The sequence below is a fragment of the Hyperolius riggenbachi genome, chromosome 7 (genome assembly GCF_040937935.1).
Source record: "Hyperolius riggenbachi isolate aHypRig1 chromosome 7, aHypRig1.pri, whole genome shotgun sequence".
In the NCBI taxonomy this organism is placed as follows: Eukaryota; Metazoa; Chordata; class Amphibia; order Anura; family Hyperoliidae; genus Hyperolius; species Hyperolius riggenbachi.
In genome coordinates, this window is record NC_090652.1 from 41,243,148 (window position 1) to 41,258,187 (window position 15,040).

At 46.1% G+C, this 15,040-nt stretch overlaps 1 protein-coding gene across 1 annotated transcript in view; it reads right to left on the reverse strand.

Moving 5' to 3' along the window:
- Positions 1 to 5,985: 5,985 nt before the first annotated feature.
- Positions 5,986 to 15,040, reverse strand: part of LOC137524283 (uncharacterized) — a 44,613-nt gene continuing 35,558 nt past the window's right edge. Inside the window, exon 4 of the mRNA XM_068243961.1 lies at positions 5,986 to 7,208. Within this exon, the coding sequence (XP_068100062.1) occupies positions 6,679 to 7,208 (530 nt within the window). The 3' untranslated portion in view covers positions 5,986 to 6,678. The remainder of the gene's footprint in view (positions 7,209 to 15,040) is intronic.

A 15,040-nucleotide genomic window follows, 5' to 3' on the forward strand; every position in this document is an offset into this window, starting at 1 on the left:
ACGGCAAATGAGGAAAACATTCCCTCATGCGGCCACAGAGTCTCACACCTGGGACACCCAGCGGCAAAAGTGGTACATAACCTGGGACACATTGCAGCCTGGGACATGGGACCCTGAACCTGGGACGTGTCCCAGGTAAAATGGGATGTCTGGTCAGGGTACAGATGAACCTCAAGTACAACACTCACCAGTATATTGTGCAGCACCTGATGACCCCTCTATGGATTCATGGATGTCATCTTGGCCTTCAAGGTCTTCGGCCATTGAATTCCCTGCACTCTCACCTACAAGAATGTATAATGTGAAAGAAGGTCAATATGCCATCCAGAGCATCACACACACACTTCAATTTCCCTAGCTGCAAATGTCCTCATTTCCACCAACATAAAAAAAAAAAAAAAAAAAAAAATGAAAATAAAAATTTACAAACAAACCTGTAGTTGCCGTGACGTCAGAAGCAGCCTCCGCTAACGGGGTGGTGGCATGCCTGTGTCCCACAAAGGCCCCCGTGGACCCAGACGCACCCTCATCTACAGAAATATACAAGAAGAGTGGAAATTATTAATTGAAAACCAGTCTTTACATAAGAACCATAGTAAAAGGCATGTTACAGTTCTTTGGACATTACAACTACAACAGCTTCATCAATTACCGCCTTCCGAAGCTGATGATGTTTGAGGCCTGTCCGCATCATAGCCCCCACGAATGCCATGAAGGGCGGCGGTCCTAAGGAAGGGCTCCAGCAACTCCTCATAATTGGTCAAATTGAGAGATGCAGGTGGCCCACCACCTGTACCAGTGCTATGAAAAATAATGCAACATACAATTACACATACATTCTAACATTACCACACCAAAAAACCTTTATTGCAAGCCAAAAAAATAAAAAACAAAAAAAAATTAAAAAACCCCGTTGTGCGTTGTCTCACTGTCATACTCATCCAATCTCAAACCTACTACACACAAGGAAAATTGCGGCTTCATTTTCATTGCAACTTCAGTGGCAAATTGATCTTTGGCAACATGGTGGGAATTATGTAGATACCCATCTATCTGCCGATCAATTCAGCATTGTTGAACTAACCACAAGAGATCCAGAAGACAATGCACCACAGATAATGAACACTCTCTACCAGTACTTTACAGACAATAATATTATGAACACACATCTAATGCCGGCCATACACGGTGTTGAGGGAGGATCATCAATTGAGCATGATGGCTCGATTGATAATCTCCGACGTGTGCCATACCCTGCCGGATTGATACTGCTCTCAATACCAGCAAGGAGGACAATGGGGAGACACAAGTGGCTCATTAGCCACTCCCACGGGGAAAAGCGGCAATTGATCCGGACGCACTAGTGGAAGGTTTGCCAACTCATCCCTTTAAATACTGACACATCTAAGTTATACAGGTTCTGGGGCTTCTCACACATAATCAGTGCCTAAACTGCATCTAACTAGCCTCAAGACATGTATAATTCATAAGTGTCCGTATTTAAAGGGATGAGTTGGCAACACTGAGTAGTGGGGATGCCGCATCATCGAGCGGCGCCCTCAATTCACCACATAAAATGTGCCGTGTATGGCCAACATAACAGAGCATGTAACAACAATGTCAGGGCAATTTGTATGTTGTGTACTAGGCATTACACCTTTAAATCCACTGGGCAGGAGCACACTTGAAAAATCAGGTGTTTGGACTGAAGACACAATATTAAGTGCATGCTGAATTTTTGTGTGTGATTCAGACAATACTGCAGTCTTAAAGTTCGGCAGAAGTCATCGAAATGGTATTGTTGAAATACAGTTGTGGTTCCTTTACAACAGAAACAAGCATGTTATGTGTGTCCACTTGGCTGATGCAACAATCATTTTGGAAACATGTTGGTCATGCATTTTTGATTTTGGACTATGGGTAAAGGCATTACACACATTACACCATGATAGGCAAGCAATTGCTATTGTTTTAACACTAAAAAATATGGCCACATGCATAAGCCTCTTGCTTCGTTTGACCTTTACAAGGCAACATCTATATCACTGTCAGTGTATGTTTGCAATCCATGTAAAAGTGAACTGAAGTGAGAGTGATATTGTGGCTGACATATTTATATATTTGGCAAAAATGCAAGTGGAGTGGGTATTCTTCAGAACGTTGGGCCTGCAGTACTATCTGAATCACACCAGGAGTAAGCATGCAGCCACTCAACACAGGAAAGCATTAAAAAAGGAAAAAATAAAAAAAATTATGCTTGTTCAGGGTTTAAAGCAACAAGCATACAAGCCATAGGATCACAAGGACTGGCTGGCAACTAGCATTAAGTAATAACTTAAAAATCCAAAACCTACAAAACAAATGTGATTGCAGAGACAGTTGTTGCCTAATATGAGTAGCCACATCACTCCAACTTCAGTTGTGCATTATAATACATTTGCTCATGCATATGTGAATACAATTACATTATGTAATATAAATATACACACTTACGCATATTGTCGCAACCGGCTGAGCTGCTGCCGCAGCTTTCTTTTGATGTCAGCAAAGCGCTTACGGCATTGCTCTGCTGATCGCTGCTCATGTGCCACATCCCGCACAGAATCGCAAATGATTCCCCAAAACGCTTTCTTGGTCTTCATATCCGTCTTCCCAGACCGCTCACCATACAGCTCTGCATAATGGGGGAGCACCTTCTGCACAAGCACCAGATTCTCCCCCTCTTAGAACCTTACGACCCTTACCCGAGATTGTCTGGTGCTTGGCCGCTGCGACGTCCTGTGGCTGCCTGAAGTATGAGGCTGAGGGCTGGGACTGTGCTGGCGGTGAGTGGCAGGTGGAGGATTCCAGGTGGGGCTGCGGCGTAGGGGACTCCGACTACGGACACCGCCACGAGCCTGGCCAGCGGGCTGAGTGCGGCCAACACTCTGAGCCTGGCCAGCACGCTGAGTGCGGCCACCACTCTGAGCCTGGCCAGCGGGCTGAGTGCGGACAACACTCTGAGGCTGGCCAGCACGCTGAGTGCGGCCACCACTCTGAGCCTGGCCAGCGCTCTGAGTGCGGCCACCACTCTGAGCCTGGCCATCGCTCTGAGTGCGGCCACCACTCTGAGCCTGGCCAGCGCTCTGAGTGCGGCCACCACTCTGATCCTGGGCAGCACTCTGAGTGCGGCCACCACTCTGAGCCTGGCCAGCGCTCTGAGTGCGGCCACCACTCTGATCCTGGGCAGCACTCTGAGTGCGGCCACCATGCCCATGTGCAGGGGGACTCGGGGTCACTGACCGAGTGGCAAGCACTCTCCCACTCCTCCTCTCCTGTCTCTCTCCATCTCTACCCACAACCCCCCCCCCCTCTAAACTAACCTTTTATACTCACATTAAACAAAACAATTGGAAACAGCAGCTAAATTCACTACACCTGCGCGCGTAATGATTTGCGCGCGCAGACTAGGGACACAGCAAGTTAACTGTCACATTCTATCTACTTAATGCGCGAAACGCCGTATTTAACGCGCGACGCGCGCACTGCGCGCGAAGCGTATCGCCGTGGGCGCGGTGCACGCGAAGACCAGCGTTCGCGGGCGCGTCGCAAAGCGTTTTGCGCGCGACAAACTTTGCGCGCAGTACGATCACGCAGATCTGCGCGCGCTAACACCTAGCGCGGGATAACTGCATTAGCGCTGGTTAGTGAATCAGGCTCAATGTGGGCTGCACGACCGCTGTCTGGAACCTAGGCCTAATGTTAATTGACAGACATTTTTTTGGGGGGGGGGATTTTAAGTCCCCACATCATCAATTAGTGTTCCCCTTTACAAAATAATGATGCTACATGCCTCATATACCCTAAAAAACATTTTTAAAGCAATTTAAAGGCCACTTCCGGTTTTTCTATCTGAATATCTGAATTTGCCCGGATATCCCGGATACTAGGGTCGGATATCCGATTCAGATTTGGATTGGAAAATTTTGAAAACGGATATCCGACCCGGATTGGATATCTGGGTATCCGGGTCAACCCGGATTTTGAAAAGGGGTATCTGAGCACACTACTGAAGGCCAGAGCATCTGGGGCACTGCAGTGGCTGCAACCCTAGTGTTCAGCCTCAGGAAATGTAGCCCTAGGCAAGATAGCAGTTTTTGCCCACTGCTAATGGCCACCTGGCTTTTTTTTTCGTAAGAGAGGTCTAGCATCCACCAGAACCCTAAACTCTCTCCAGGCCCTAGACAGCTGTCTAGTATTGCCTTGTGGATATTTTTCATACACAGAAACCCTGGTGGCGCTGGACAGAAGATGAGCGGTTTGGTAGTTGAGGACTACCACGTCCCAGATGTATATACATGTGCATCATTGCATGTTGTATATGCAATCATGTGCATGAAATGCCCTAATAAGATTCTGCATATTAGGGAAACTAAGCAGACAGAGCCAGGACAAGGTCCTCTAGCACCTAAGGCTAAGACACAAAAGTGCGCCCCTCCATCCCTCCCACCCCATCCATCACACCCTGATTGCTATTAGACTAAGACGCCCCTCCATCCCTCCCACCCCAGCCGTCACACACTGATTGCTATTACACTAAGACGCCCCTCCATCCCTCCCACCCCAGCCATCACACACTGATTGCTATTAGACTAAGAGGTGCCCCAGGGCCCCTAACCCCCCCCCCCCCCACCCCCAACACCTTAATCTCTAGTTATCTGGCTTGCAGTCACTGCCATGTATCCCCTTTTCTTATTTCTCTCTGCTTCAAACACAATAGGGGAATGATACATGAGTGAGTTTTGCGCCATCCTCCTACATTGCACCCTGAGGCTGGAGCCTCTCTCGCCTTGGCCTCGGCCCGGCCCTGTAAGCAGACACTATGGAAATTACTCAGTTGCATCATTTTGCAGTAGAGACTATCTGGTACTGGCAGTCTATCAGTGCATAAAATGTGGCAGCAGGTCTTACACTTCTTTGTTCCACAGGAAAATGTGCTGTTTTCATCTGGTAGCAGCAAGGCGCTCTTGACAGATGTTTCCTCAGGTTGGTTGGCTGCATTTTATGGACTGATAGCCTTCCAGTACCAGATACATCGGAGGACTACAACATCTGGGACGTATACACCCCTTGTCACCCATGCAGGTTGGTATAGCCAGAATTCAGAGCCTGGACTGCGTGGGGCTCCACACCCTGAGCTATACCAGCATACATAGTCCATGATGGGGGGGGCACCATATTCAATAACTTTTTCTCATGAGTTTTCTCCTAGGAGACAATTTATAATCTTTGATTTAGAATAACCTTGCAGCACTTTGCAATTGGAAAAGTACCAAAACGTTGGTGAAAAAGTACGATCAAAATTATTTTGAGCATTTGCTTGCTTGCTAGTGGTTTAAAAGTCGTTTTATTGACAGATTTTAAAATATCACCTAGGAGAAAAGTCAGGAGAAGAAGTTAATTGCATATGGGCCAATGGCCCATTTGCAATTTAATTTTTCTCCTGAGTTTTCTCCTAAGAGATAATTTTTCAACTTGTATTTAAAATAAATTTTACTCTGCAATTAAAAAAAAAGTACCAAAAAGAAGTTGAAAAAGCAGCAAAATTATTATAAATATTTTCTTGCTTACTGGTGGTTTTAAAAACATTTTATTTACAAGTTGTGAAAATATCACCTAAGAGAAAACAGGAAAAAAAGTGAATTGCATATGGGCCAAAGTCAATAGAATGAGGGCATCTGTTTTTTTTTAAACAGCTTTTTGGTAATGGTATTTGCTATTTCCATTATTCAAACAAATTGGTATTAGCAATTTCCATCATTCCAATACAGAAATTAGACTTCATTGCATTGCCTCAATCAAACCTATACAGGTAAAATCAATGGTTTCAGTAGCTATGACTGGAACATGCTACTCAAAAACTTATGAATATTACAGCTGAAAACTCTCTGATAAAAGAAATGGTAAAAAACAATAAATAGAAAACACATTTATTTGTTTCACCAAGATTTATTGAATAGAATACACCACCACACAAAAAAAAATTAGAAATGCAAGGATGAAGTTAAAGAATCTTTTGACTAACCAACACAACTGAAATCAACACACATGCTATGCAACTGAACAGTTATATACTGTAAATTCAGCATTTAATAATTTGTACTTACGGTAAGCATTTTGGTGGCTACGATATGCTAATCAAACCTCATCCTATCCAAAGCTACTTTAACATATATCCCTAATTCCCTGAAGTATAGATAAGATCTTGCTTTCAACCACTTTCATTCATGGAAAATAACATGAAAATCTACAATATGCCATTTGTAGCAAATAATAAGGTATGATTATTAATATTAGTATTTATATAGCACTGACATCTTCTGCAAAGTTTTACAGAGTACATAGTCATGTCACTGACTGTCCCTCATAGGGGCTCACAATCTTATCCTAGCATAGTTATATGCCCGTCATATTCTAGAGTCAATTTAGGGGGAAGCCAATTAACTTTTCTGTATGTTTTTTGAGATGAATAAGGAGGGAACTGAGTGGCCAAAGGAAACTCACGCTGACAAGGGGAGAATATACAAACTCTGTGTAGATAATGCCCTGGCTGGTATTTAATCCAGGGACTCAGCGCTGCAAGTGCTATATACTATGCCACCATGCTGCCCATATAGATAAGGACATATTTTCAAAGAATTAAATCGGATTTCGATAACTAGTTTTTGATGGATTTTTAATTCGGCGATTAATTGAAACTTTAATTTTTTTCTTTGTTTTTTTGTCCAAAACAGGAAATTCTTTTCGGACCTCTGCCATTATATTTTTAACCAAGTTTCGTGGAATGGCATGTTCAACGTTATATCCATCAAAATTAGTATCCTTTGACCATTTTTGAATAGTCTTAAGTGGTACAAAATAGTTAAATAAAAGAGTGGCATATTTTTGTGGAATGTTTTCGCTGTCTTCTAACATACTACGAATAGCTTCTGGTGTGACTTCTTTCAGTTTCATTTTAGGCCAAGGCTTCCCTAGTGTTGGTTCTCTGGCAGTTGGTTGACTTTTAGATGCGCCCTCCTTTGCTGTGTTCAATTTTAGGTCGTTTTTTTCTAGTTTAGGCTTTTTAATGGGTATTGAAGTATCATTTTCCTCTTTCGATGCAATCTGAGGTGATGTAATGTTTGGGAAAGCCAAGCTATTTTCTGTTCCTTCATTTACAGCAATTCTTTCTAAAAGAAGAAATATAGATTATATTATTTGTTATATCTATTAATGTTTCATCTTCAATGTAAATGTCCAAATTTTCTAAGAAAAAAAAAAAAGTCATAATGTAATAATATTTATACAGTTCAAGCAGGCTACAAACCATATCACATAGTCATACCTAAATATATATTTGTAATTTGTTCAGCTTTACGTGAGAAAAAAAAGATCTAATTTGATGCTTCACTTTTGAGTATGAACATTTCTACGTCCTTAGAAAGCCAGACATGTATAGGGAGATGCAAGTGTGCACTGTGCCTATTGCCTTTAATTTTCCAGACCCATAGTAATCAACCTACAGACAGCAACTGTTTCAGGCTGTATCTGCTTGGGCCCTATGCAATTGCCAAACTCACCAATCTTAAGAACTGTGAAACAGAAAACTCAGGCAATTTCTAATGAATTCCCTAATTCAATTGTCTCTGCACTGCCAGGCAAACATTGGTCTGTGTACAGACCAATGTGGTTCTTCAGCAAAAGGCTATGTCATTGGTCAGTACATGGAACAGTAGAAAACCCCGGCAGCTAATTCAAAGATGGTTTTGCCAGGCATCCTAGAATAGCAGCAATATCACAGTAAGGCAAGGTGTGGTGTCGAACTCCAGAACTCCAGTCAAGGGCCATATCCATGCCAGTGTTTAGGGTGGACAGAGAATTGGAATAATGGGTTCTACTTGATGAACCGCACCTCTCCTGATTCAGTCCCATCAATTACATTGAGCTGTGTCAAAAATGTGTGAGGACATTGTCCCTTGAGCAAACAAACAACGAACATTTATATCACGCTTTTCTCCTGGCGGACTCAAAGCGCCAGAGCTGCAGCCACTAGGACACACTTTATAGGCAGTAGCAGTGTTAGGGAGACTTGCCCAAGATCTCCTACTGAATAGGTGCAGGCTTACTGAACAGGCAGGGCCGAGACTCGAACCCAGGTCTCCTGTGTCAGAGGCAGAGCCCTTAACCATTACACTTTCCAGTCACCTTGAGCAGGGCCGCCATCAGAAATTTTGGGGCCCCTCACACATCATCAGGCGGGCCCCCCCTCCCCCCCAGGCCCACCCACTGAGCCACCCCACCCCGTGCCCGCCACGGGATTAAGGATACCTTAGTGGATAGGATTAAGGATACCTTAGTGGAAAATAAAATAAAAAAGCGACCACCCCAAACTTACTTTCAGGTCGGGGTGGTCACAGCCTACTGTGCAGGTGCTACCTTGTGAAGAGTATTCATGTGGTCAGGAGCGCTCTGCACAGGCACACTACGTAGTTGTGATGTCACAACTATGTAGTGCGCATGCGCATAGCGCTCCCTACCGGCGGCGTGAATGCATACAAGGATACTCTTCCCGGGCAGCGCCTAGGCAGTAAGGGCGACCACACATGTTCAGGGGGTCGCTACTGACTAATGGAGGGAGTGGTGGACATGAGGAGAGCCCACTAAACATGCCTGCTCCCCCTATTTTTAATTTTATTTTCCAATAAGGTATCCTTTAATACCAGCGCGTTGGCAGGGGCGGATTTGTACATTTTACCACCCACGGCCCAGTACCTCCAGCCGCCTCATGAAAACAGAATGGCCACGATTGGGTTATCGGACATAGGAAAAGGAGGAAGGTTAGAGATATTGATGGATCAGGGTACTGTATTAGGTATTTACAAAAAAAAAAAAAAGTGGTTAGGAGAGATTAAAGGAGTTCTGTGGGGGGTTGCGGAGGAGAAAAACAGACACTTACCTTGGGCTTCTATCAGCCCCATGCAGCGGTAATGTCCCACACCGTCCTCCTCCCATCTGCCGTTCTCCGCCGCCAGCCCGGGTCTAGCGCGGCATGGGATCCAACTGCGGCTGCGCTACAGTGGCCGCGCACCCACTCGCTTCCGCCTGCGTCATCGGAAGCTTACTGCACAAGCGCAGTACAAGAAACCGTTGTACTGCGCCTGCGCAGTAAGCCTCAGATGACGCGAGCGGAGGCGCGGTAGCGCGCATTAGCCCGGTGCCGGCTGCGGGGAACGGCGGATGGGAGCAGGACGGCATGGGACATTACCGCTGCAGGGGGCTGATAGAAGCCCCAGGTAAGTGGCAGTTTTTCTCCTCAGAAACCCCACAGAACCCCTTTAAAAGCTCTGCTTTTTGGCAATTTAAGGTGAGACTAAGAATTTGATAATAGGATTATGGAAAAAGGGATAACATTATCAAGCTAAGGTTACTGATCACAAGATTAGGGTGATTAAATTGACTGAGAACAGTCAGTGACATGACTACGTACTCTGTAAAGAGCTGCAGAAGATATCATCTATATATATAAAATTGGATGTATGTACAGTATGTGTGTGTATATGTGTGTGCATGTATGTATGTGCCGCGATCACGCGAAAACGCCTTGACCGATTTGAACGAAACTTGGTATGCAGATCCCTTACTATCTTGGATGATATGTTCTGGGGGTCTCGCGCCCCCCCTGCACACCTGGGCGGAGCTACAAACAGTCAATCAGATTCTACCCATTCAAGTGAATGTAAAAAATGTAAAAGGCTGCCATTCTCACAGTAATCAAGCCAGAGTCCCCACACTTGGCACAGTTGGTCACTTGGTGACCGAGGCTACAAATCCAGGGAAGGTGGGCGGAGCATAAAACAGCCAATGAAATATCAGACATTCATTTTAAATGGAAAAATGTAAACTGCAGCCATTCTTACACTGTTAATCGCAGGGTTTTCAAACTTGGCACACTTGGTCACTGGGGGAATGAGATTAATATTCAGGAAAGTGGGTGGAGCCTACAACAGCCAATCAAAAGTCACCTATTGATTTTCAAGGGGAATATTAAAACTGCTGCCATTCTTACACTGTTAATGGCAGAGGCTTCAAACTTGCTACAGTTGGTCATTGGGTGACTGGGGTCCAAATTCACTAAAGGGGCCACAAACAGCCTTTCTTGGTGGATAAACTGCTTCCATTCACACATTTTTGATGCCAGGAACCTGAAAGCTCACAAACTTGGTCATTGAGTGACTGTATGTCAAGGTTACAAAAAGTGAGCGGAGGCAAAAATAAAGTTCACTAGGAAAATATAAACTGCAGCCATTGTTACACTGTTACTGGCAGGGTTCTCAAACTTTGCACAGTTGGTCACTGGGTGAATGGGATGAATATTCAAGAGAGTGGGTGGAGCCTACAACTGCCAATTAAAATTCACCTGTTGATTTTCAAAGGGAATATTTACATTGCTGCCAGTCTTACACTGTTAATAGCAGATGCTTCAAACCTGGTACTGTTAGTCACTGGGTGACGGGGGTTCAAATTCGGAAAGGGGGCGGAGCCACAAACAGCCAATCAGATTTGTTTAATTTTAATGGGAATATACAAATTATTGATACCAAATGCCCAAAGTTCAGTTAACTTGGTCATTGAGGGACTGTATCTCAAGGTTAGAAAAAGTGGGCGGGGCCAACAACTACATTTTTTCCAGGGGAAAATATAAACTGCAGCCATTCTTACACTGTTAATGTCAGGGTTCCCAAACTTGACACAGTGGGCCACTGGGTGACTGGGATTAAAATTCAGAAATGTGGGTGGAGCCAACAACAGCCAATCAAATTTCACCTATTGATTTTCAAGAGGAATATTTACATTGCTACCATTCTTACACTGTTAATGGCAGAGGTCTCTTACCTGGTAGGTGACTGGGGTCCAAATTCACTAAAGGGGGTGGAGCCACAAACAGCCAATTAGATTTGTTAGATTGATTTCAGCCATTATTGGCAGGGTTCTCAAACGTGACACAGTTGGTCAATGGATGACTGGGATTAATATTCAAGAAAGTGGGTGGAACCTACAACCGCCAATCAAAATTCACCTATTGATTTTTAAGGGAAATATTTAAACTGCTGCCACTCTTACACTAATAATGGCAGAAGCCTCAAACCGGCTACAGTCGGTCATGAAGTGGCTGGGGTTCAAATCCACTAAAGGGGTGGACCCACAAACATCCAATCAGATTACTTTACTGGATAAACTGCTTCCATTCACACAAATTTGATGGCAGAAACCCAAAAGCTTAAAACTTGGTCACTGGGTGACTGGGATTAATATTCAGAAAAGTGGGTGGAGCCTAAAAAGAAAATCAAAATTCACCTGTTGATTTTCAAGGGGAATATTTAAATTGCTCCCATTCTTGCACTGTTAATGGCACAAGCCTCAAACCTGGTACAGTTGGTCATTGGGTCACTGGGGTTCAAATTCAGAAAAGGGGTGGAGCTACAAACAGCCAGTCAAATGTGTTTCCTCTCGCTGGTAAATTACAAATTATTGATGCCAAGGACCCCAGAGCTCACAAACTTGGTCATTGAGTGACTGTGTGTCAAGTTTACAAAAAGTGGGTGGAGCCAAAACAAAATTCCACTAGGAAAATATAGACTGCAGCCATTCTTACACTGTTAATGGCAAGGGTTCTCAAACTTTGCCCAGATGGTCACTGGGTGACTGAGATTAATATTATGGGAAGTGGGACGCGCACATGGCCTCCTGGGCGTAGCTAGTACATCCAGGAGGCCAAAGTAGTTAATGTATATAGCCAGATCCCACCCATTAGTGTATATAGACAGATCCCACCCCTTAGTGTATATAGCCAGATCCCAACCCTTAGTGTATATAGCCAGATCCCACCCCTTAGTGTATATAGCCAGATCCCTCACCCCTTGGTGTATATAGCCAGATCCCACCTCTTAGTGTATATAGCCAGATCCCTCACCCCTTGGTGTCTATAGCCAGATCCCACCCCTTAGTGTATATAGCCAGATCCCCGCCCCCTTAGTCTATATAGCCAGATCCCACCCCCTTAACCTCCTTGCCGGTTATCCCGAACTCAGTTCGGGGTAACCTGCGCAGGAGGATTTCTCAGGCCCCGCTGGGCCGATTTGCATAATTTTTTTTTGTTACAAGCAGCTAGCACTTTGCTAGCTGCTTGTAACTTCCGAGCGCCGCCACTCACCGCCGATCCGCCGCAATCCGCCGCGCCGAGTCGCTCCCCCCCGCCCCAGACCCCTGCGCTGCCTGGCCAATCAGTGCCAGGCAGCGTTGAGGGGCAGATCGGGATTCCCTATGACGTCCCGATGTCCATGACGTCGGTGACGTCATCCCGCCCCGTCGCCATGGCGACCGGGGAAGCCCTGCAGGAAATCCCGTTCTGAACGGGATTTCCTGCTTACTCTGATCGCCGAAGGCGATCGGAGTAGGTGGGGGGATGCCGCCGCTCAGCGGCTATCATGTAGCAAGCCCTAGGCTCGCTACATGATTTAAAAAAATAAATAAATTAAAAAAAACCTCCTGCGCTGCCTCCTTGCCGGAGGAATTGAACCGGCAAGGAGGTTAATGTATATAGCCAGATCCCACCCATTAGTGTATATAGCCAGATCCCACCCCTTAGTGTATATAGCCAGATCCCCGCCCCCTTAGTCTATATAGCCAGATCCCACCCCCTTAATGTATATAGCCAGATGCCACCCATTAGTGTATATAGCCAGATCCCACCCCTTAGTGTATATAGCCAGATCCCACCCCTTAGTGTATATAGCCAGATCCCTGACCCCTTGGTGTATATAGCCAGATCCCACCCCTTAGTGCAGAGTTCCCCAACCCTGTCCTCAAGGCCCACCAACAGTGCATGTTTTGCAGAAAACCACACACATATACAGGTGGGGTAATAAGTGTCTCAGCAGAGCTGATTAACTACCTCTGTGGATTTATACAAAACCTGCACTGTTGGTGGGCCTTGAGGACAGGGTTGGGGAACACTGCCTTAGTGTATATAGCCAGATCCCCCCCCCCCCTTAGTGTATATAGCCAGATCCCCCCCTTGTGTATATAGCCAGATCCCACCCCTTAGTGTATATAGCCAGACCCCCCCCCCCTAAGTGTATATAGCCAGATCCCCCCTTAGTGTATACAGCCAGTTCCCCCCCCTTATTGTATATAGCCAGATCCTTCCCCCCTCCCCTTAGTCTATATAGCCAAATCCCCCCCCCTTTAGTATTTATAACCAGATCCCACCCCTTAGTGTATATAGCCACATCCCCCCTTAGTGTATATAGCCACATCCCCCCTTAGTGTATATAGCCAGATACCACCCCTTAGAGTATATAGCATTGAGATCCCCTCCCCCTTGCCGCTGCAATGTATGGGTGCCGCAGTACAGGTTAGCCAGTGTAGGGGCCTTAGTGTATATAGCCAGATCCCTCACCCCCAGGCACGTGCAGAGGGGGGTGCTCTGGCTGCCCAGGCACCCCCATTTTTAAAATCTTCAAAAAAAGGCCCCTCTAACCGAGCAAATAAGCCCCGCCTGACTGTGTTAAGCCATGCCCACCCACCAGAAGAAACGCCCCCACATCAGCCAATTTGAAATGAAGTGGCCCAGACAGGAACCCTAGTCTGGCTATTCTATCAGCTGTGTAGGAGCAAGTAAGATGGTGTCTCCCTAATAGCCAAACCACTATGACCTTCCCCCAGCACCCACAGTGACCTCTCTCCCCCAGCTCTTGCAGTGATCCTGCCTACCCCAGCACCCACACTAAGCTCTTCCTCCCCCAGCAGCCATAGCCATTTTCCCCAGCACCCAAACTGAACTATCTTTCCTCCCCCAGCACCCACAGTGACCTCTCCCAACACCCAGCATCCCCAATGACTTCTCCAGTAACCACAGTGACCTCTCCCAGCACCCACAGCGACCTCCCTTCCTCCAGCACCCACAATGACCTCTACCTCCTCCAAGATCCACAGGGACCTCCCCCCAAGCACCCACAGTGACCTACCCTTCCCCCAGCACGCACACTGACCTACCTCCCCTAGCAGCAACTATGCCATCCATAGCAGCTCCCTCAGTGACCTCTCACCCCCTGCACCCACAGCAATCCCACCAATATTTAGCACCCACATTACACTTAGCCAGTAACCCCCACTATAGCAAACACCCAGTACTTGCACTAAGCACCCACATGAAATTCTGTCTAGCTACACACACACACACTGCACCCAATACTCACATCCAGCCTCCATATGGCACTTAGTACTTGCATCAAACAGCCACATAACACCCTGTAACTGCACCCCTTCACCCTATAGCTGTCACCCAATACTCACACCCACAAGGCACAGTACTTGCACCCAGCCCCGACATGGCACCCACTACTCAAACCTGCACACAACCGCCACATGGCACCTACTATCTGCACCCACAAAACTAGTACTAGCACCCGAAGTACCTACACTCAGAACCCACATGACACACAATGACCACCCATAGATAGCACCCAGTGCAGGCATGGTACCAAGTATTCACACCTATGTGATACCCAGTACCTGCACCCAGCACCCACATGTTTCATCTGCAGTAGTTCCAGCTGCATCAAGCCTCCGCTTGGTGCCCAGCACACACACCAAACACTCACATGACATCCAGTACTTGCACCCAGAACTCACAAGGGGCTGAGTACCTGCAATCAACACCTACATGATAGTTAATACCCACCTATACAGCCAGAATCCACATGACACCCTGTGCCAGCACCCTGAATCCACATGGCACCCAGCATCTGCATTTAGCACCCACAAATAGACAGCAAATAGCCCACTAGCCAGAACCCATCACCCATATGGCACCATGTACTCACTCCCAGTACCCACTTGGCACTCAGTATTTGCACCTAGGACCCATATGACACCCTATACCCCCCATTATCAACACCCACATGGCACAGTACTCACACTGCACCAAGTTCCCAAGTCACTACATGCTATGGGTATGCAT